The 23,898-nt window shown below is 46.1% G+C and overlaps 2 protein-coding genes across 3 annotated transcripts in view; one reads left to right on the top strand and one right to left on the bottom strand.

Annotated features, from left to right (window-relative positions):
* Positions 1-23,898, top strand: part of LOC119458055 (myosin light chain kinase, smooth muscle-like) — a 205,612-nt gene that overhangs the window by 5,543 nt on the left and 176,171 nt on the right. The window lies entirely within an intron of this gene.
* LOC125944688 (uncharacterized) lies at positions 6,569-8,750 on the bottom strand. Its single transcript, XM_049665504.1, has one exon. It carries the CDS (start codon positions 8,640-8,642, stop codon positions 6,921-6,923), a length of 1,722 nt encoding a protein of 573 aa, XP_049521461.1. The 5' UTR covers positions 8,643-8,750; the 3' UTR covers positions 6,569-6,920.

Below are 23,898 nucleotides of genomic sequence, written 5' to 3'. Positions count from 1 at the left end.
TCAGTTACTTTTTTTCCTGTAACGTGTACAGATCTGGTTCAGCATTAGATCCGACATTCGAAGCCAGCTCTTTTTTTATCGACTACAAGCGTATTGGATTTTATTTTTAAAACTTGCTATTCCCGCACCAGTTAGTCATTACTCATTTAATGCCGTAATACCGCTGTTATTGTAACCATATCTTTGTTTCTTTTATCAAGGCATCGTGACGGGTTCTGCCAAGGCCGAGCGGTTGAAAGCTTGCGCCGGTCCTGTCAGTTTCAATTTCGCATAGAAGCGAAGACCGCATTTACGCTAGCCGTGCGTCGTAGCTGCCTTTCCCATTTGCGCAAAGCATACTTGACGTGCCCGCGCTATAGGTATAGGCCGCATTAATACCAATCACAATGCTCCACAGCAAATATATGCAACTCATTTACAACACTTCAACAGTCATGAGCATTAAACAGTTTGCGCGAAGGCACAAGAGACCAATGTAGGGAAACACGAACAAGCTTGACTTATTGATTGATCTTGACATTCCAAAGTAACACATGGGGCTATATAATCTAGATACGCCTTAGTGGAGTGTTCCGGATTAACCTTAGGTCGGCACTCATCTGGTACTGTTTGTGTTTTCATTCCGTCCCCGCCATCTAGAACTGAACCCGCGACCTAACGCTCAACTGCACCCCAGCCAGCGAGCCACCCCGGGGCATGATTAGGCAGGACCGAGCGCGACGGAAGGGAGGTCTTGCGTTCGCTCCGGTCCGTTAAAGTTTTTCTTTCTTTCTTTTTTCTTTACTTCGGATTTCGCCCTGTGTCTTTGCGCAGCAATTGAACCTCTATAATGATGGACCAAGTGGTCCTTGGAAAAGCTCTTCTTCACGAGTTCGTTAGCCTGTAGCTGTAATTACAAACCTCATTCGCGATGTCCATTGTTTGAAACAGCGCCTTTGCGTACAAAGTAGTGATCCGCTTTTTTGTAAAATAATTTTTTACAGCTGAACCAGCTCGCATTCATTTAATCCGTACCCAGTTGTTAGTCTGCCTATCTCTGTAATTACCGATCTTACACCGCTTGCCTGTATTTCTCATCTCTGTTCTATACTGAACACAGCCGACTCTATGGTAGCGTAACACAGGTCGATGTACAGATTATAACGGACGCAATCCAGCGACCTCTTCGTCGATACTTAGTGCGGTGGAGCGGTATTATTTTGTCGTTTGGACCCACCAGAGTGAAGACATAAGCAGTTTGGGGTAAATTTGAAAGGTTTGCATCCAAAACATTACTTTATGCGAGGTTTCGTTGAGCCGTCTTCTATAGATTACTGCTACCGGGCTGACGAACAATTTTGTTGTTTATTAAAAAAATGAGCAGTGGAAAAATAGGCCACCTAAGTGCTGGCTATCTCAATATTCTAAAACAAACTGCAAACATTAAGGAATGCATGAGATAAACAAAACAAACGCGATAAAGGAGAAAGAAAATAAGGAAGAACAAAATTAACCACAGCGTAGCCTGCTAAACGAACAATTTTGGTTTATAGCTCTTAGTAGGTCAACTATTTTGCAAGTTGAACGCACGGTAAGTGTGACGAAGTCTTAATTAAGGTCGCTATAGTTTACACACCTACCCTTTGCGTGTATACGACCAAGGAAAAAAATCTAACAAAAGCAATTATGACGCCCATAGTTTAAGTCAGGCGAGCACGAAAAAGAGTCTCAGAGAATCCGTTTGCGTGGTTGCTGGCTTTTGCAAAGGCATACGATGGTGTGAGTGCTGGTTACAACGGTCTTGTCTGCAGCGAGAAATGGCGACGCAGCAATAAAGTCATGACGCTGGCGCCAAAGTGCAATTAAGTAAGCTCCACCAGTGAAGAATTTGGTTTAACATGTCCCTTGAGGTTATGATCTGTGCACACAAAGCAGTGTGTATCCCTTCAGTGGCCAGCTACGCCCCCTCTGCCTAGGAGCCGCTGCGCTGCCTTCATAACGCGTAGCTCGACTGAGATGAAACTCGAGTAACCCACAAACGCTTGAATGACGTTTGTTTTCTTGCTTGCGCCCATGCGGTGTGTTAGCTCACAAGCAGATATTCACACCCAAACTCAGCATATCTCGTGCAAATTGTAGGTTTTATGATGTGCGCAAGGTCATCGTGGTCCGGTCATCGCCCCGTGCGTGGTTGAGGACAATTGCGAGACTGGAGCGCCGCGCGAGCTTCGTGCGCGATGAAGAAGACGACAATGACGAAGTGCCGCGTGAGAATGGCGTGAGCGTGCCGAGCGCCACAATAAAAAAATAAAATAAAATAAAAAAGCAAAACAAATCACCAGGTGGCAAGAACCACAGTATCTCACATAGAAGAGAGAAAAAGGAAAGGAGAAGATTGATTGATTGAAAAACTTTATTTGACAAATAGGAAAGACAAGGGGGCGGAAAGGGTCACGTCGAGAGTTGAATCAGGAAGACGGCTGTTTGGTCGCCTCTCTTTCGGCTCTTTTGTAAACGATTCTTCCATAATCCTTTCTTCTTCGATCGCTGTCAGCTCCTTCTGAACTCATTATTTGAGTTCCGCTCCCGTGAGTCCCAAGCTAACTCCCATTTGGGCTAACTCAATGGCATTCTTATTGACTCGGCTACCAGTTGTAGCTTTGCAAATATTTTAGTTAAAATTACAGCTGGCTTTGTCCTGTCGCCGACGCCATTTGTAACGAGTGACTCGAGTCTTATTTAGTAGCCGAGGCTCTGCCTCGGTGCCAGAGAGAAACGAAGCTAGCTGCAACTGATCACGCACAATAAACACACAACAAAGAACGAACACTTCTGAGTAGCGTGGTTGTGGTAAGTTGGGAAAACCTCAATGGCAACTCACTTACAAATAGGCAACGCAAGAAACTTCACCGGCTTAAACAAAACCTCTTGGGTTTAACGCCAGAGCGATACATTGAAAGTACCAATGTCAAAGTCAGAATTATTCTTAACGAAAAATCTGAGGCAAAAGTTCGCCGTTTAGAGGTTTTTCCTGATCAGAAGTCCGCACAGTGAAGACAGAAGCGCGACGTTGTCAGACGCTCAAGAATATCCAAGTCCTGCAGCTGTCTGGTCGTTGGAACGCCACCTCACAGCCGGTAGAGACGCCACAGGTCGTCGGGCACTACGTTGATCTGGGTGAAGGTCTCTGCGAGGCCGAGTGCAGGCGCCCGTCAAGCCCGCACCTCCGAAACCCTACAGTCTTTCTCGCACGGTTCCTGCCGACGTCGTTGTCGGGAGACGCCAGGCCATCAGGCAAACTTCGACGTGGCTGGGTGAAGGCCTTGTGCGCTCGTAGGGCCAGATGACCCCGGCGTACAAGCCGTGGTGGAAGCGGAATGGAAAATTCAAGTCTATGTTTTATTTATTTATTTATTTATTTATTTATTTATTTATTTATTTATTTATTTATTTATTTATTTATTTATTTATTTATTTAACCTCCAAGTTTCTGCCCCACATGTTAGCACCGGTAGAATGCAATGATTGTACACTTTTCCTTTCAACCACAGTGGTAAGCTCCCAGTCAGGATTTGGTAATGCCTGCCGTATGCACTCCAACCCAATTTTATTCTTCTGTAAATTTCCTTCTCGTGATCAGGGTCCCCCTGACCTAAATAGACGTACATAGATAGACGTACTAGGTGACATAGATAGACGTACTCCTTTACAGACTCTAGAGGCTGACTGGCGATCCTGAATTCTTGTTTCCTTGCCAGGCTATTGAACATTATCTTTGTCTTCTGCATATTAATCTTCAACCCCACTCTTACACTTTCTCGGTAAAGGTCCTCAATCATTTGTTGTAATTCGTCCCCATTGTTGCTGAATAGGACAATGTCATCTGCAAACCGAAGGTTGCTGAGATATTCGCCGTTGATCCTCACTGCTAAGCCTTCCCAGTCTGAGAGCTTGAATACTTCTTCTAAGCATGCAGTGAATAGCATGGGAGAGATTGTGTCTCCTTGCCTGACGCCTTTTTTTATAGGTAACTTTCTACTTTTCTTGTGGAGAACCAAGGTAGCTGTGGAATCCTTGTAGATGTTTGGTAAGATATTCACGTATGCCTGCTGTATCTCTTGATTACGCAATGCCTCTATGACTGCTGGTATCTCTACGGAATCAAATGCCTTGTCATAATCTATGAAAGTCATATAGAGAGGTTGATTGTACTCCGCAGATTTCTCGATTACCTGATTGATGACATGGATATGATCCATCGTAGAATATCTCTTCCTGAAGCCAGCCTGTTCTCTTGGCTGACTGAAGTGTTGCCCTGATTCTATTGGAAATTATCTTTTTGAATATTTTATACAATACTGAAAGCAAGCTAATGGGTCTATAATTCTTCAATTCTTTAACGTCTCTCTTCTTATGGATTAGTATAATGTTGGCGTTCTTCCAGCTCTCTGGTACACTTGAAGTTGTGAGGCATTGCCTATAAAGGGCCGCAAGCTTTTCAAGCATGATATCTCCTCCATCGTTGATTAAATCGACTTTTATTCCATCTTCTCCAGCAGCTTTTCTCCTGGTCATGTTTTGCAAGGCCCTTCTAACTTCATCACTAGTTATAGAAGGAGCCTCTGTATCCTGTTCATCATTACTTATAATGAAAGTAGTTTGGCTACTCTGGGGACTGTACAGGTCAGTATAGAATTCTTCCGCTGCTTTTACTATGTCAAGGATTTAACACAAATTTATTAATTAACTTTTAGTAGGACCTTGGGGGCAGTTGTGTATATATGGCATATTTGGAGGCATTGGCATTTTAATACACCCCTACTTTTTTATTTTTAATCTTGAAAATCGCACTTAATTCGAGCTATTCAGCTTCGAATTTCAACGCTCAGTGCGGGCAATATCGAAACCGAGGGTGCCCCGTGGATACGTCAGGCGGAAACGCCTCGTGTCGTGTTGTGTGACCGAATTTGAATGATGGCATGTCGCGGAAAATCGTAATTCGGCACGTAGCGGCAGATGCTTGCCAGACCAAGCGTGCTGTATCAGTACCTACCGCGACTAACCGCGACGTTTGCTTATTTGCTTGCTTGTTTGCCCTCTGTTAATGCCTCCGTTGCGCTCTTCTTCACGGGGCGTTATCGCGTCGGATATGATAGCGGCGCCACCTTCTCTGCAATCCCGGCGTGCTCGGTTTCAATATTGCCTGAATTGAGCGTTGAAATTTGATGACAAATTGCTTGAATAAGGTGCGATTTTCAAAGTTAAAAAATGGGCTTGTAATAAAGTGTGACTTCTTCTAAATGTTTTATTTGAACTGCACCCAAGGTCCTAAAACAAGTAATTCATTAAATTATTTTTCGTCTGAAACTCACGTCATTAGCGGTAAAGTTTGTCCATTTCGCCGAGGAACTGATCTGCAAAATCTCCACGATCACTCATAGGCTCTTTATAAAAATTTAATATAGTGTAACAAAAAAAAAAAGAAAGAAAACTATCCACCTGTAGCCACCGTCGCCAATATCATACTAAATAATCCAAGTGAAATCAGAGCGGAGTTTACTTTGAAGTATCTGCAAAGAAAAGCCAATTTTCTCGCCTAGAGAAAACATACTATGTTGCGGAAGTGGCAGGGAAAGAAAAACTAAGGAGGGGGATTTAAGGAGTGGAAGGCAAAATAAGACAAATTAAAAAGGTTCCGAGAGCTAGGATGAGCACCCGGGTGACTATATTGATGCAAGTGAGTACGAGAGTTCCGTAGAACCACTGACGGGAAATGCTGTATAGGAGGAGGTGCCAAAGTTTCAGTCATCAACGAGGTGTTATGGAGCTATAAGGATGTAAATAGCTTTTAAACGTAGTCACTGCTTCTTAGGTAAGCGAAGTGGAAGATTCCAGCTGCACAAGTGAAGTTTCTCCGGCAGGAGCGAATAGAGCAACTGAACAGTTGACCGCCCCCACTGCTCCAGCCAGCTCTGCCTTTAAATACTGCAGGATTCCGCCTCTCCTAGCGCTAGACTGAAGGTTTTAAGGACTCCAATATAAACTGTATGAAGACCTCTTCTTCGCATGTCCTAATACAGTGAATGGATGCTTGATCATCTATTGGCGTGATCCGGAGACAAAAAAATTGGCATGGAAGGAGATGACTCCTTCTCGCCGTCCCGGAGAGGCCATGCTGCATAAGTGTGCCTCCATTAAAGTAAATCATCGATGTGGTTAAGAGAGCGCAGCGTATTTTTTCGAACGAGAGTATTGTTGAACTCCACGTCTGCTCGGCAGCAGTAAAATATAGACTGTATGTCTCACTTTTTTTAATACCTTATGCGACGCATTCCTATTTTAGAAAATGGTGGTTGACTATACAACAACAAACGTTTTTATTTCGGTTCACAGTATACACTGCAGACCGAGGAAGATTGGGCTGAAGGTGTTTTGCAACACCTGACAAAGGCCCAGCCTCCCTTCGGTTGTTCAAGCACATGCGGTAGCAGCATGAGTTTTACAAATTTTTACACAATGTTGACGAAGTCACTAAGTTGAAGTCAAACATTGTTATGCCACATCGAATAATAACAAATATGAAAGGAAACAACTGCATATTTCGGCACGCGGTCACTTTATTGAGGCGCTTCTACCTCTTCATATAAAGCTGTCTTGTGGAAACAAAAGTATGTGTGCCTTCCGTTTGAAAAGTCTTGATGGAAAAGTTTGAAACTAAAACCAGCAGTCGTTGTCCTGTTATGTTTGTAGATTCTGGTGGCATTTAAACACAGGGAAAAAAGGCTCACGTTAAACATGACCATCCACATTTCTCAGTTGACAGCAAAAACACGACAAGGTGTCCCATGCGCGATGAACAACGCTGCTGATACAGTAACTCCGGTATGCAAGTCCGTCCAGTGTATTCACGTCCGGCTGCTAGGGGCCACCGCCTTGTGTTGTTAGTCAAAGGCTGTCGTCTGCTGCGATTCGCAGGCAGAAGGCTCGACCACCTCCTTGTAGTAGGCCACGAGCATATTCATCATGAATGCCCTGAGCCGACCGTCTGTCAGTTTGTGCACTGAGGTAGGAGGTTGGGGCACGGCCACGGTGAACAGACCATTCAGGCACATCAGAAAACTTGAGAAGTCATCCTCAAGGTCTTCCTCGTGCAAGTAGACATGTTTTGGCAGCACCTTCTGCGTCCGAAATAGGTGCAGTGCGTAGGTGATGCTCATTTTCGTGAGCATTGTCACGGCCGAACAGGTCACGGGATCAACAGGCTCGGTGTTCTGCGCTGCCTTCAGCATTGAGACCTTCCGATGGCGCAGTGAGAGTGCCTGGAACATCTGGTACAGGCAGTCATCCTTGAACCGTGGAATCAGGCTCAAGCAGTCGCTGCAGTACCTGCGAGTCTGCTCATCGTGCCCGACCTCCGTGAGAATGGCCTCGGTGAAAGCCTCGCCCACGCTTGTCAGGAGCAGTGTCGACAGTTGCCAGGATGCGACGGCGCTACCCAGACGGCACTGTTGTAGCGTTCTCACGCGCAGGTGCTTAGATGTGCACCCTTTGACAACCAATGTGGCGGCTCGGCACATCACTGCTTCAAACAGCGCGTCCACAACTTGTGTACATGGGTCGAGGAACATTTCCAGCACGCTGTCGGTCATCTGCTGCCGGATAGAGACGACCAAGGCTTCGTCGGCCCTCTCTTTCACTGTCGTCGACCTGCCAACACTGATGGTGACAAGGTACTGCAGGATGTTGTGTGTCACCAGGACAAGACGATACAGCAAGCAGACCGAGACGTCTTCTGAGGTGTGAAGTTCCCGCCTTTGGGCGACCAGGGCTTCGCTGCCAAAATTCACGTCATCTTCATGGGCTGTGTAAGGTGCCGTCGCCCATCCAAGTTTTGTCCAAGGCCATGACTGGATCGGAATCACGAGCTGACGTTCTTTCGACTCTGATTCTGTATCGTTCACTGTGCCGCTGCACTTGTTTTTCAGCACCTGCATCTTCTTCAGGAAGAACGCAGAGTCGCTGCTGTGCTGGCTAAGGCCGGACAAAACAGGAAACGCGACGTTGTCATGAGGCTGCTGAAAGGCCTCCATGGATAGCGACATGACGTCCTTGACGTGCTTCTCGTCGACGCCTGGAAGCTCGAATCCGACTCCGGTCCCTCTGCGCAGTCGGCAGTTTTCTAGAGGCCTCTTCGGCATCTTGTGCTGCAGCCAGGTCTGGCGTGCCATGCGGCAGTAAGCCACCGCATGCCGTCGCGACCTTACCGTGATCGTTGGCTGCCTCTGGCTATAGCCAATAACTATCAAATCACTTGTCACATCCGTGATGCTGTTGTGCAGCCCAAGGACCGGGCGAAGCACGGACTCGCGACCCGCTGCCTTATGTATGAAGTAGCCCTTGTAGCTGGCGTACTCCCAGAGCCAACGGTTGCGCGAAAGCCGGTACTTGGTGGAGTAGACGAATACGGGGCATGGCTGCAAACCGGAGATGGAAAGCATCTTGCGCATCTCGAGCACGGTGCCGATATCCAGAAGGCCTGCGACGGGCTCACGCTTGCAGTTGGTCTTGAGCCTCCTTTCCCGCTGCTGAGCGTCCATAGGGCCCTCTTTGGAAGGCGTCGAGGCCAGAGAACGAGCGCGGCTGCCGCCTGTTCGCCTAGGCATATCTGCTAGATACAGCTGCGACTACTGCTGCTGCCCTCGAACGATTGATGACGACGATGATGATTAACTGTGGCTGGCGCATACCCACTGTAGATCACGCGAGGAAAGAAAGGGCTCTGCAAATAGGAAGAAATAAATATTAAATTGACAGCCGTCAGACTGGCAAGACGCACTTCCTGACAACGTAGCTTGACGCTCGGACCGAACAAGGTTTCGCAAAAAACTAACCATCCATCTCAAGATACATTCCCGTCATAACGTCTGTTTTTAAAGTCATTATTAGAGCCTATGAAACCGCAAATTATAGTTGTACCATTGTCTTCATTTTAGTGAGTGTCATTTACCGTTGTGTTTTATTTTTATTGCTTGTTTTGTTTACTATTGCTATTTCTTTGGGTAAGTTGAGTTAAACACTTCGATGTATGCCCCCTCATGTAACGCCCTCGGGTATTTAAGGCACAGTAAATGAAATGACATGCAATGAAAATATGGCTAGCAAGTGATGCGGTGACGTCAGATTGCTCTAACACATCGCGCTTTTGTTCGCCCCCATTGCAAGCTGTGGTTGCTTTGTGGCTATGGCGTCGATCTGCTAAGCACGAGGTCGCGGGTTCGATTCCAGGTCACGGCGACCGCATTTCGATGGAGGCAAAATGTAAAAGCGGCCGTGCACCGTGCTTGGGCGTGTTGCAAATAGAAGAAGAAGGGGCGCGGAGCACGAGCCACGAGCTCTTATCGCTCAGTTGCTGAAAGATGACGAACGAGTCAGACGTCCGGGCCCGGGTCTAATCGACGTCGCTGTCTTGCTACATTTTAAGTGGTGCTGAAACCCACTGAAACGCTAAAGAACCCCAGGTCGTCAAAATTAATCTGGAGGCCCCTAATAAAGCGTGCCTCATAATCATATCCTGGCATTAGGCGCGTAAGACCCCAAAATTTTATAAACAAGAACTTCACACTATTTTAAACCAGAGGCGCAAGAACGTAAAATGATTCCAAACTGTTTTGATTCCAATTTCTGCAATCAGCCTCCACGATTGGTCAAAACATTTCGGGCCACTCCCAACTTCGCCTGTCTGTCACCGGACGTCACGAAAACCGCGATAGCTCCCCATCTGGTATAACGTGTACACACTGACTATGCATGATTAAACCGCACAAAAGAAAAATAATCATTCCTGATTCGACGCCTTTTCACCATTAGCCCTCTGCTATTGGTGCAATGTTTTCTGGCTACGCCCACTTCGCCTGTCTGTCACGCGACCTCACAAACCGCGAAAACTCACCACGTCAAAGTGACGCGTACGCTAAAAAAATGCATTAATATGCAGAACAAAACTGAAAAATTTTCTGAATAGCCACAGACTGCCCGGTTCCGAAATGAATAGAAGATGGCCTCCCGCCGATCGCTCAGGTCCTCGCTACTCGAACCTGCCGGTGAGCATGTATTTATTTGCGCATGATAGACCTTTTTGCGTGGCAGTAAAACGTTATCGAACTCTTTCGGCATGCATACATCGCTCTGCCAACTCTTCCTTGCTGAGGATCCGTTTTGGCGGCATTCTTATCTTTACGTTGCACGCCGCCGCGATTTTCGACCAGCCACCGCAAGCTAAGTAAGGCGAAGCGGATCAATCGGAGAAGCCGGCACCACCCTCTTCATGCGGTTATCTATTTTCACTGTGCTGGCTCGGCCCCATCGAAACCCTCTCCACTAGAGCGTGCTCCTCGCCTCTTGTCAGCCAATTAGATAAGAAAAACCGCTGAGTGTAGACAATGTTATTGGTTTTGAAAGTGAACAAAGGTGGCCTCCTATAAACGAGGAGAGTGTTTGATTGGGTTGTTCAGACAACGCTGCGGGTCACCGCCCGATGCTTGCGTCGGTGGTTACGTAAATTTGACGTTAGGAATTTGGAATCAAAACAGTTTGGAATCATTTTACGTTATAGCGCCCCAGGGCTTTCTCGTTTTGGATCACTGGTTGCCGTATCCTTATACGGATACATGTTATTCAATGTGAAGTTTATTTGTGACATTTTGAATTCTGACTTCTTTCACTGACGTTACAAATTATTTTAATCGCTAGCTATATTTATGTTATTTAATTCCGCTTAATAATCTAGCCGTTTCTAGCCCTACCATTACCACACCTCGCCATTCGCGTTGGTGCCGCCTTCGCGCAGGAGCTGTACGCAACACGTGTTCGTTCTGCATTGAAGCGTGCGTGCCATAATCTGTGACGCTTGAACTGCGGTAGTGTTATATCTCACAGTGCATTGGGTGCACGAAAAAAACAATGACAAAAGGTTAAATATAACGACCACTACGCATTTTGAATATGCAGTTAACTAGCTTTTAACCGATGTGACACTCGATAGAAATATATTATTACACCTTCTTTCCGCTTTCCGTCAAAAACCCTTAAATGTATCTTGCTTGAATGCTTAAATGCATCAATAATGATCGGCTGGTCGAATGCTAGGCTAAGAATTGACAAGCTCGCCTCTACTTAAGCGGGAAGCTATCAATATTCGTAAATATGATGCTCGCCTACGCCTATAGGTCGTCGTCATTAAACGCAGCGGTGTGTCACAACGCTAGTGGCATACAATAATTGCACCTCTGTGCTGAACATTGATATTATGACGGCAATTTTATATGACACCAGTGATGCGTTCACGATAACGCGCGGTAGTTCCTTAACGTTCGTTGTATAACTTTACTAAAGTAGAAAGCCAATATCACTAATACAAGAAAATTGCGACAAAGACACTTAAACTTACGCTGCTGATGGTCTAAGCCCACAGCACTTCATTATAAGATTCAGGGCCCCAATTCACAAACACGTGTTTCTTACGCTAGAATTTCTCGTAAGAAAGAACTTTAACCAATCCGGATGCCAGACATATCATTAGCGAAGGCAACCAGCCGATGACAGAGCGAACTTACGAAAGAAAAGTTTTGTCAACCTGGCCCCAGTTTCTCAATTAACGCGTTGTAAACGTCGAGCTGACTAAAGAGAGGTAAGGACTTGTTCTGACCTATTTGGCGTAAAATGATTATTAAAGCGAACTGAGCGAATTTAACGTAACAAAGAAGCGAAAAAAAAATTACATAGGGAACTAGTTATCCTAATGTTGAAGAGAAACGCCGACTACAAAAGATTTAGTAATGTTCACGTTTCAGCTTCCACATGGGAGCCTTGTTTACAATGAGATTAAAAGCGGTAGAGCACCAAGTTGGGCTAGTTGGTTCAAGTTCATATTGGAAAGATTTTAACTGCGCTAGAAACCGGGACAAAGGAGGACGAAAAAGACAACACGTGCGCAGACTCACAACTAACTTTTAATGTGTGAAAGATGACATATATACAGTGAGGATAACAAAACAACATGATCAGATTGGGAAGACATGGTCACATGTACGCTTCAATCACAGTCTCGCGCCTAGATATTGCAGATTGTGAAGTGCAATATCTAGGCGCGAGACTGTGATTGAAGCGTACATGTGACCATGTCTTGCCAATCAGATCATGTTGTTTTGTTATCCTCATTCTATATATGTCATCTTATTAGTGTGTTTTGCTCTTTGTTCTTTATTCGACAAACATTTTGAAGCAGTGACTTGTCAGTTTCTGACTCAGTGAAGTTCCTCGGTGCGGCCACTATCTGATCATTTTCTGCGTAATCGCTCGCGGGTGTGCTCAGTTCCGATAGATTTGTTCTTGCTGCGCACAAGGCTTGAAACATAGCTGTTTTGTACAGTGTAATACCTTGTAGCAAATATACAGGTTGTTTCAGCGAACACTTTCAAAAATTCTTAAAGGTTGCCTGTGGCAGATAGCACAATTCTAGTTCGTGAGCTGGTCGACTTGAAGAGGCGGACATAACTTGCACAAGAAATTTAAATGCATAATCGACTAATTATCAAAATTTCAATAATTAAGTTTTTAACTAATTACCTGATGGCCCATATTCCAATTTACAAATTGTAGCCATCGAGTTCGTAAGGCGGATCCACTTGGAACGAATTTTCGCGATGACACCAGTTTCGAGATATTAATTCCTGAACTTTGCGGAGAAATGCATTGGCGTTCCAGTTAGTTTCTTAACTAAACGTCGCTTTATGCGTTGAAGCGCAATATTAACTCGAACGCCAATGCATTTCTCCAGAAAGTTCGGGAATTAATATCCCGAAACTGGTGTCATCCTGAGAATTATTTCCAAGTGGATCCGCCTTGCGAACTCCACGGCTACAATTTATAAATTGCAATATGGGCCATCAGGTAATTAGTTAAAAACTTAATTAGGGAATTTTTGTTGATTAGTCAATTATGCATTTCTTTTTTTTGTGCAAGTAATGTCCGCCTCTACGAGTAGACCAGCTCATTAATTAGAATTGGGCTATCTGCCACAGGCAACCTTAAATAAATTTTGAAAGTGTTCGCTGAAACACCCTGTATATTACAGCTAGTAACTCGCTTAGTCTTGTGGACCGTCACGAAACATTCAGCTTCGACCATTCGTGCGCCATCGGTGTAGTCCGTCGTTTATTGTGCGTATACAGTGCTCATATATTCAAGTGTGCGCCCATTCACTTATTCTTTATACGTCTGCGATAGAGTGGGCGTAAGTTTTCCTGCCATTTGGGACAGATGTGTATAGATAACGTGCGCGAAACTTACTATGACAGGAAGCCGCGCCATTCCCTTTGTCATTGTTTAACGAGTGGTACTCACTCTTGCCGACGTTCTGGGGATGAAGCCCTTTCTTTGAAGGTTAGCGATACAAGTCTGGCGGATCAGCAAATTTCTGTATCCTTGAGAAAAGTCGTACATCACGAAGTGCCGGTAACACGTTCGGACAGTTGCAGCAGCGGTGCGCGAACTTGGCCACATAGATTCATTCTATTCCTTAACATACCAGTCACTATTTTTGCAGCCAACTACTGCACAAGTCTTCAATCCACATGATTCATTCTAGCATGATTGGAGCACAGTGTGTTAGCGAAAACTCAGTTGCATTTACGACAGCTGATCGCACAGAAGCAAGGTAGAAGGTGATGGTTTCGTATTCGTGCGCGGTCGCTGAGGAGAGGTATGGCGCGCCGCCGTGAGCGCCATCTCGTTTCTCTAAAACAAACTGCTCCGCGAAAAGGGTCAATATGCCACTTTTATCATCCACCGTTCACGGCCGGCTGATCGCTTTGATAACGCGGGCGGGACATCGCTCTGACCACTGACAAAGCGCGAAAATTGCGAAAAGGAATATCATCGGAGAAGGAATCGCTACAAAATCGCGGCCCAGAATTTTGACCATTTGGGCCGGTATTTTGTAGCGATGCCTTTTCGGTAATAATGCTTTTTCGCGCTTATCGCGCTTTGTCAGTGGTCAGAGCGACGGTCCGCTCGCGTTATCAACGGGATCAGCCGGCCGTGAGCGGTGGATGATAAGACTAGTATAGAATAAGTCATAAGTCATCGCTACAAAATCGCGCGATTTTGTAGCGCGATGACTTATGACTTATTCGCGGCCCATGCAGGGTCGCTACAAAATCGCAGTCCAGGGCTGCGATTTTGTAGCGATGACTTATGACTTATTCTATACTAGTCTTATCATCCACCGCTCACGGCCGGCTGATCCCGTTGATAACGCGTGCGGACCGTCGCTCTGACCACTGACAAAGCGCGATAAGCGCGAAAAGGCATTATTACCGGAAAGGCATCGCTACAAAATACCGGCCCTGGTCGCAAATTATCATCGCTTCAGTTGACTTGCCATAGTTAGGATGCATGTGAAGCGACTCTAGATAAAGACGCAAGGTTATGTCCTTCTCCTCAACAATTCTCATGTGCTTCTTGGAATAAGACTAATTAGTTCTTCTGTTTGCCTTTGCTCACTCTTCCGACTTCTCAGGTCTTATGATTAAAAGCGTGCATTAGCGCTCAGCACAACTTCTGCATTTTAACCAGTTTTCCGAGATTCCAGACATCTAAGCTGTTCTTTCCGTGGTTCGAGTGTGTTTCATTAGCAACGCTGCATTCTGCATTTCTGTTATTCTTTAAGTGTAGCCTGCTGACATCTCTACCTTTGATGTTCCTTTTGTTATTTAACTGATGTAGTTAGTGCGTGCTTTTTCGGATCCAATGCTTTACCAGCACCTCCGTCTGATTTGGCGTCTTCGTTTCTCTTTTCCAGCTCTTTGTAACTCCCGTGTTTTCCTTCGTTGTGCCCTTTTTATCCCCAACGCTTTGAGGGTGGCAAGCACTGTGCGCTTTCTGCAGGCAAATGGCAATCCATCTCTGCCTCTTATGGTTTTTGCTTCATATTCTTCTTAAAATAATTCGCCGATGCCACGCGCCACGCAGCGTCTGGAAGACGAATATCCACAATTCATTCCTAGCTCGCCTTGTACCCTCTTGTAGCCCTGACGCTGAGCCTCCGTACACGCTCGCCTGAGACCGACAGGTCAATGCGTGTGCTAATTAGGTGCATGATTCATTCTGTTCACAATTCACGTGGGGGGGGGGGGGGGGCAGCAGGAAAGCTGTGCTCGGACAAGAATGAACTCGAGTCCAGCGTCTTGTCTCGGCGCTTTGCACGAGCCTGCATGCTGTATGGGCTATTATCAGGCCCCAATGAAACACCCCGTCCCACGTGCCGTTCGTAACGTACGAACTTGAGCCACTGCCAGCGCCGCTCGCCTCACCGCCAATAGTCTGAGCAGCAGGTGTTCTGGAGAGTTGGACGTATAGTCAATTGTGAGGCTTTGCATGCAGTCACCATATAAAGCTTATTTAAGCCTATATTTTATTTGAAAAAAGTTTTACTTGGGTCAGTATGATAGAAATTGTGGTCAGGGGCGTTAATTCGTTTTAGTAATAATTTAGAGGTACAGGGTTGAAGTGGTGCCATCAAGCTGAAAGGAATTGAATTGGGGTTCCAGGCTTTCTTATTGTTATGGAATTGCAAGGGGCAAAGCGACCGACTAAGGAGTTAAAATTTAGCCCTGTTTGTTCCGTCGCAGTAATTGAGCAATAGTTGGAGTAGTCGGCGGCTAGACTTTCTAGACCACTATATTTGGTACAGGGTAAACGTGTTGTACTACGCTACAAGCGTTCTACATTACGGTATTTCCATGAAACATGTGAGATCTCTCTATCACACACACACACACACACACACACACACACACACACACACACACACACACACACACACACACGCACACGCACACGCACACGCACACGCACACGCACACACACACACACACACACACACACACACACACACACACACACACACACACACACGTAGACATGAACACGAAGCGCACTTTTCTAAGCCAGGTACGAGAAAAAAGATAGTGAACAGCAACGGAGATAACGCTGGCCTCTTGCTCATTCTCTCGTTGTATGTACAGGGCCGTCCACGCTTCGTGTCATCTGGTAAAGCGCGCGAGTGAGCCGTGTTTGTGCCGTCTGTTGTCTGCTAAAGCACAGCGCGCTCGTGCACTTCATGAGACGACACGAAGCCCCACCTCCAAGCCCCTGTGCGCTTGCGCCTGCTAGCTTCGATGCGCGGAGTGTGGCAACGCTGCGCAGTGTTCGCACTAAGAGTGGACGACCCTGTACAATGGGGTATGCATATTCTAGTATCTTAATCCTCACAGGCGTGAACAAAACAGCGCGTGGATTCAATGCAGTCTGATCGTGTGAACTATATTTTGCGGTAGCTCTGAACACGCGTTTTACGTGCGTGGAGAGATTAGTCGGATTACTGTTCCTTAGCGCGCGCACTCCTCCTATGCTCGAAGTCGTCGCTCTCGCATGCGTGGGTGCTTGCTTAAAAAAGAAATGAAACCCTAAATCGGCCTACAATGGCAGTGAGCACGCGTTTCCTCTCTGTTTAAGAATCTGACGGCGAAAGTAAGAAATACAAGTATACTTTTCACTTAAGTATTTGGGGCCATAATCATTTTTATATGCATCCTGCGTATAATGCTTAGCCCGAGCACGGGAGTCTGCCTTGGCCTATGTGTCGCACCAGTTTATATCGTGTATAATATATAAGCCTGTACGAGCATCCCATTTCGTTATTGGCGAGGACGCGTGTGCTTGGATTCTTTGACGCGTTCAAGTGTTTTCCGACTTTCTATAGAGCGGAACTACAAACTAAACCGCATAATCACGTGGTTAAAGGCAGAAAAGGTGGACAACAGATATGCGTGAACGTGGACACGACTGCAACAGTGAAGCATCGATGGTCAGCCTGCTGTTTTCTTTCCTTTCTGTTTTCTTTCTATATCTGCTGTTTTCTTTCTATATTCTTTCTATTTCTTTTTTTAAATACTCTACATCATTTATTGTGCTTGCATTGTTCGTTTTGTCGTCTGCGTTGCGAGAGAGAAATAAATCTGAAGACGGGAAGCTACGCGCGAAGGGAAACGTCACGTGATCAGAGGTGATCCCACCGCACAATGGACATTAAAAAAAGCAACAAAAAACGAAAGAAAGAAAGAAAGAGAAAACGAAAGAAAGCAAGAAAGACAATACCATCTCTAGAGCCTTGTCCTTCGATGGACGGCAAGGTCGGTGTTCCGGTGTATTATCTGTAGACAAAGGCCGCGTCGTCCAGCATGCTAATGCTTTGTGTGTTTGTATCGTGATTATGCGCATTATAGCGGTTAGCTTGAGAAGGTTGGAACTTGGGCTCTTCTTTCTGGGCAGTCTGAACATTACGCTCTGCTCTCGTACAGCTGTTCATTTGAAATCTAGAGGGACTAGCAGTCCGTTGAGTGAGTGAAGCATTAGGGGTGACAGTTACCGACATAATAAAAAGCTCTCTCTCTCTCTCTCTGGTTTTAGTGAGTGCTGCTCTTTTTAGTGTTCATGCTCTATACCTATATCTATGAACTATTTGCTTGGTGCCTTCTCGAGAGAGCGTGAACTATTGATTCTGCCCAGGCTGAATGAATTCAGAGCTATAGTTTTTATCTTTTATACCGTTTGTCGACTAAGACACGAATACGTATATATATATATATCGACCGTGCCGTCCGGTATTGCATGTAGAAAATTAGCGTTATTGCAGTGGAATGACCATATATGTCGTTAGATGTATAGAGGATTTTACCGGAGTCAACATGTCCGCTGGAAGAGGTTGAAAAATGCACTGCCACGGACTTGCGAAAATTATGACGTATACATGGTGTTTCAGGGTAAAACAAGAGGCGCATTCGCAAAGTAGTTTCCTTCGTACGTGCTGTTGTGCTTCGTTAAGACAACGACTGCCTTTGCTAATGATATGTCTGGCATCAATAAGCATTTGCTGGAACCTGACTTACAAATAGTTCTTACGTACGAACTTTTTTTTTTAACAAGGGCCCAGGTGTGCGCTACTCAAATGTAAACAACTCTCTATTTTTCACTGACTCCTTGAGCAAGCCAAAGTATTTTCAGTTATGAGCTCAAGTTATTAATTATCAAAGAGCAATTATTCAAACTTTAAAGTATACATTTAAACACAACCCCTTCGATTGAGAAGTTTTACAGCGTAGGGAGAAATATCCAAATGATTTTCTTCCACGAAGATCGTGTTGTAGTTTAAATTTTTTTCCGGGCTCTGCAGAAAGCGCGCGAGACGTGTAATATAGCCACGTGCCACATGACACGCGGCAATTCTTAAGGCTGCTGTGGCTAGTGTCATAAGTCGACGCAAGACAACGACAAAACTATGATAAGGGGGGAAGGGGATGAAGGTGTAGTTCGTGGACAACCAGGACAGGGGGAGCTCATCGAAAAGTCGGGCGTCGTCGGATCCCTACAAGGAATTCCTGTATACCTCAGTGGCGAAATTGCCTAATGCACATTGGATAGTTTTTTCGTGTCATCGTTAGCCAAGCGTGAGTCCCGCAGCTCGGGCCCAAGCGCCATATCCGATGCTTCAAGCGAGGCTATTTTTTTCCACATATCCTGCTCTCTGATCGCTTATTTCCCACTTTTCATTTCTAAACGAGACAAAGTCCCAGAATGATGGCGACTCGATTCGATCAACAGCGGGCGAACAAGAGAAGCCTCCGCCTGGAGCCAACGTTTCGAGAAGGGGACTTGTGTTTACTACTATCTTCCAAGTTCAATCGTTTTGTTTGAAACTGCCGCATGAGCCAATGAAAATATTCGAGCGTCTTACCGCTCTCTACAGTGTGGAGCTCTAATATCTGCCATTTCTTTAACAAACATCATTGTGACTTTGAAGGCACGCATTGCTGCCTTCTTTACACCAGCCGCCTGTGAGCCCAAACAAAGTTAGAACAGAACAGAGGCGGATTTTTTTTTCAAAACATCATTTTGCAAGAGCAAGACACGTTTCAAATGCAACCGTGGTAAAGGGATTTCGGTGCTCCCTGATTTTGGAATGGCAGAGTAAGAGGATCAGCGTCACTGCGACACTCTGTATACAACACCGCGCGCACGAGATTCTCGCTGGAAACTTGTCTCACGCGTGGTGCATCTTTTCTCTGTATAATGCCACTCGCATGCAAAGTGTGTTCAGCAGCCGAACGACGTTCGGTGCGTAGGTGTAGCTCGATTTCCGGCTATTCCAACTGGCACCGACACCTGCTGCGACGGCTAAGCGGTTGCCCCGAACGCATCCGGGCATCTGTTCACTACCGGGCGTGCGTGCGTGTACGAGTGTGAGAGAGAAAGCGAGCGAGACGGAGCGTGCGTACAGGCATTTTCAATCGCTTTAAGCAGGTCGAAAGAGATTGACGCGAGACCGTTTCTGAACGAGGACCGGGCGGAATTTTTCCAGCAGCACAAATAGACAGAAAATTTTAAGTGAAACAGCACCGCTTAAAACTTCAAACGCACCGTGAGCGTTTGTGAGTGTTAGCACTGCCGACGTCAGCGCTATTCGAGAGCTTAACCAAATTCGGCGTCAATCATATAGCAGCGTGTGCTTGCGCCATTTAATATTTCCTTTCCTTTCACTCTATTATTTGCACGACTTTTCTTTCTGTATTTCCTAGACGCCTATAGAAGTGAGATGAGCATCCGCTAGTTGTCACAAGTTTCATTTGTTCGGGTTACTGACAAAGGCTCACGATGCATGATTATGCAACCTGCCTCGAAGCATGATGTTCTTGTATGGGGCGCAAGTTGCGACGTCAGGTTCAACTACACTCCGAGAATAAGCACAGTCGCCTATTTGCTACTAAACAGAGAGAGAGAAAGAGAACTAGGCACAACCTTTGTGATCTTTGAGAAGATTAACGACATTGACTGGTTGTTTAACAAGCAATGGTTACCCCATCTCCCCGCTGCCGGCGTTGGTGCGCGTCGACAGCCTCCGGTCAAGTCTTTCATGTGTTGGCATGCCAGAGTTTACTGCAGCAGCATTTAAGGGCCTAATACTGGGTTTTCTGTGTCAGCCCTTTTCGTTACGTCGACGACGACGTAACGAAAAGCTGTCTTCTTAGCTGTCAACGTGTACTGTCTGCAATGCTGGCAAAGAAGATTTTATTTTTGAGAAGATGGCGGTGTCCGCTGGGAGAGCCTGCGGTTGAGTTCAGAGTCGGAGCCGAAGTCGGCTGATAGAATGTTAATTATTATTATTATTATTATTATTATTTGTAGACGCAACTTCTTACTTTATTGAGGTGCTCTGTTGTATAGGCGACTGTTAAAAAAATTCAATTCAGAACAGGGATTGAATGAGTGAGTTGTAGCAACTGCATCTCACTGCCATCTGTGATTACAATGCAGTACCAGTCACTATGAAAGCACCATTTTGTTGGTTGGTTGGTGCCACATAAGACGGCACGCACCAAAGGGGGTGTACTTCGTTAGGTATACAAGAGGTGCGGCTTAAAAGTCCGCTCAGTCGCTTGAATGAAGTACCCGCGAGTATAGCAACATCTATGAGAAGTGAAAACGCACAGCGCGGACTTCAAACGTGTGTGGCGATGCGGATAGTCTCAACAGCTGAACAAAACTCACTGCTGCCAGGGTTACCACTGCTACAGCACATTTTTTCGTCTACCTTTGCAAGCATGGACACACGCTCGTGCGTGCCCATACCCATGAGAAAGAAACGAAGGTCGGGATAATGCGACGATTATATTCCAGTGCTATTCCTTTCACGCTTCGCCAATGGTTCGAGCGGCGCTCCACCCAGGTTATCACCAGGATCGGGCGGCCATGAACAGTGATAGGAAAGGAATAAAATCGAGCGTAAGGATTCCTTATATTATATCAGCCCAAGTCATGCTTACACTTCAACACAATGATGATGATGATGATGATTTATTGGCATCCCCTTTGAAACGGGGCGGTGGCAAATAGTCACATAGCCTGCTTGAGTTAATCAGGTATGCTATACGTGCTTTTCATTCTATCATTTTTTATACATATTCTTAATCTTTTTCTCTCCTCCTCAAAGCTTCTCTACATGCCTCGTGCCATTATCTATTCCTATAACAGTCTGTGATCGGAACGCCTTTTCTGTTACCTATGCCTGTGTTTTTTGTTTTTGTTTTTCGTTTTTTTCGCTCTCTCTCTCTCTCTTTGCCTCTTTCCAACCCATTTATCCCCCACCCCAGTGTAGGGTAGCAAACTAGAAACTCTCTTCTGGTTAACCTCCCAGCCTTTCCTCTCTCGCTCTCTCTGCCTCTCTCTCCTATAACGGATTCTATCATAAGAAGCCAACAAACTGATACCAAGGACAACCTAGGGGAAAGTACTTGTACTTACTAATTTAATTAAAGAAATGATAAGTTAATGGAAATGAAAATGGATGAAAAAAAAAAACTGGCAGCATGTGGGGAACGATCCCACGTCTTCGCATCACGCGTGTGATGCTCTTACCCTTGAGCTACCGCGGCGCCGTTTCCCCGTCAACTTTCCGGAGTATTTATGTTTTTACTACTGGAACGAAGATTGGGAGTGTTAGCCAGTGCCACCACTCACAAACCCAGGCGGCGGATGTGGAACATCCTTCCTGCCGCTGGCGTCACGTGATCTTATTGGGTGAAGGCAACTGGTCAATAAACCCACACGTGCTACCTGAAGGCATCATTGTTGCCGGGCTCGGGACCTTCGTTAAGTAATAAACGAGAAAAAAAAGGAACCGAGAGGCCCGATTTGTATTAATCATATCATAAGAAGCCAACAAACAATGACACCAAGGACAACATAGGGGAAATTACTTGTACTTACTAATTGAATTAAAGCAATGACAAAATAATGGAAACGAAAATGGATGAAAAAACAACTGGCCGGATTCGGTAACACATGCGTCTGCAGCAGCGTTCCCAGTGGTATAGCGTGGCCCCACAAGTTGACGGCACACATATAGTATGCTTGTGCTCCCCCTCCATTTCCTTTTAAGGCGAAACATTACTAGGATAGACCCTCAGGTTTCCTTGCACTTCTGGCAGTGTATAGCCTCATTAATAAAAAGTCGCAGTTTCGCCCGAAAGGCGAAGCATCGATGGCGATAGTAAATTAGTAGACAGCTATACAAAATAAGCATAGCAGTTTTATCGGCCGTATAAAGTTGCAAATATTCGCTTACTAACTAAATAAACAAGCACGCTGTCACGCGCGCACAGATAAACATGAACACATCTCGCTCGATGTCCGCGGGAACTAGTGAAAACGCTGTAGTGAGAAAGCGCGCAGGCCGCAGCGAGCAAATTCACCTTCGCGCTGGCTCTCGCTTCAACGCGAAGTAAATGTCGAAAGCACAGCGCATACGAAGCTACAGGCACTCGGCGAATGCACTTTGTCCCCATCGCAGATCACTTTGAAAATGAGGCCTTGGTCCGCACCGCAGATCACTTTCAAGATACGGCGCCCGCGCGGCAGCTTCTTGAGCAGCAGCCACGGGAGCAGAACGCATCCCCACCCCCCTCCCGTCTCCCGTCTCCGTCGCCCCTCCCCCCCCCCCCCCCCCCCCGTGCCTCGCGCGTGAACAAAGACAGCGCGCTTCCGACCGCCTTCCTCTCCCGCGTGCGCGAGATCAAGCTGCGGTTGCCAGCTCACCCTCGCACGCTTTGACTCGCACACACAGTGCGCGGCGCGCGGCGACGGTTTTATTGCCGTTGGACTTTATACGGAACCTCACGGTGACGACGATGACGACGGCAACGGCGACGCCAAAAAATGCGCTTGGAGGGTCCATATAATTGCTATCGCAATAATAATAAACAAATTGCATGTCCGACGATGGGTTTCAAACTCGTCCGGATCCTCTCTCGTAGACGACAAGTGCTCAGCTCTACTAATAAGGCCACAGAGCTTAGCTCGGCCGGAATAAGAATTACTTCTCTCTTGCAAGCTATAGTGCAATGAAACGCTTGGCGTGTGCGCTGCGTAGCATCTCGGCGATTTATTTATGCTGTTCACAAACAGAGGCCCTGGATGGCTTCCGGTTTTGCTCATTGACACAGCTCGTTTAATTCTGCGGGCAAGAACGACAATACTGAGCATCCGTACTACAGAAAAGCAGAAGCCCGTAGATTTTCAACGCTATTAGACTGCAGGCAAACCTAATTTAACAAATCAGTTTTGCCGTAAGATTTACGAAACATTATGCATATTAGCATTAAATGCCCCTGGTAGGCCTTTTAGTCTTAAAGCGTGGCTCGCCTCCCTTTTATTTGAAACATAAAAAAGAGACTTCCCTTACAATGAACCAATATTGCCAACGTGCTTTCTTTCTCGGCGTAGAAGACTTATAAGATGCGTGACCGGAAGCACGGTGTTAGAAGACCGGAAGTTTCTTGGGGCCACCGGCTCACTGCTGTAACGGTCCGTGGAAGCCGTCTATAAAAGTGAGGGTGCGTAGACGCAACACCCAGCAAATGTTATTTCTACTTCAGTGGCGCGTTGTGGTTGCGAGTGTTTCCTTGTTCGCTCTACGCTGATGTATCGTGCTTTGTACTGTAGGTGGCGTTAGGAGTTCTTTCAATCGCGGTCTCCGCGCCGCGCCCGCAGAGCCGTTTGTACTGTAGGCAGGTGTTTGAAAGTGATGTCAAGCGTTCTCTCCCTATGTTGCGTCTAGTTCGTCGCCACACTCGTGTGTGGGGGGTTTCCTCGTTCGCATTGCACTGATGTGTCGTGCGGCGTACTCGAGATGGCGTTACGGGTTTTACTACACTAAAGCCCATCAATGCTAGCTGTACATGGCCTTGGGCAGGTTCACGGCACAATCGTGTTGTAGAAAACCAGGCGGTTACAGGTTATGTGTCA

The sequence above is a fragment of the Dermacentor silvarum genome, chromosome 1 (assembly GCF_013339745.2).
Source record: "Dermacentor silvarum isolate Dsil-2018 chromosome 1, BIME_Dsil_1.4, whole genome shotgun sequence".
NCBI lineage: Eukaryota > Metazoa > Arthropoda > Arachnida > Ixodida > Ixodidae > Dermacentor > Dermacentor silvarum.
This window is presented reverse-complemented; position numbering and strand designations above follow the sequence as displayed.

Coding starts and splice junctions, on each gene's coding strand:
- LOC125944688 (XM_049665504.1), bottom strand. CDS start 8,642: ATGCCTAGGCGAACAGGCGGCAGCCGCGCTCGTTCTCTGGCCTCGACG.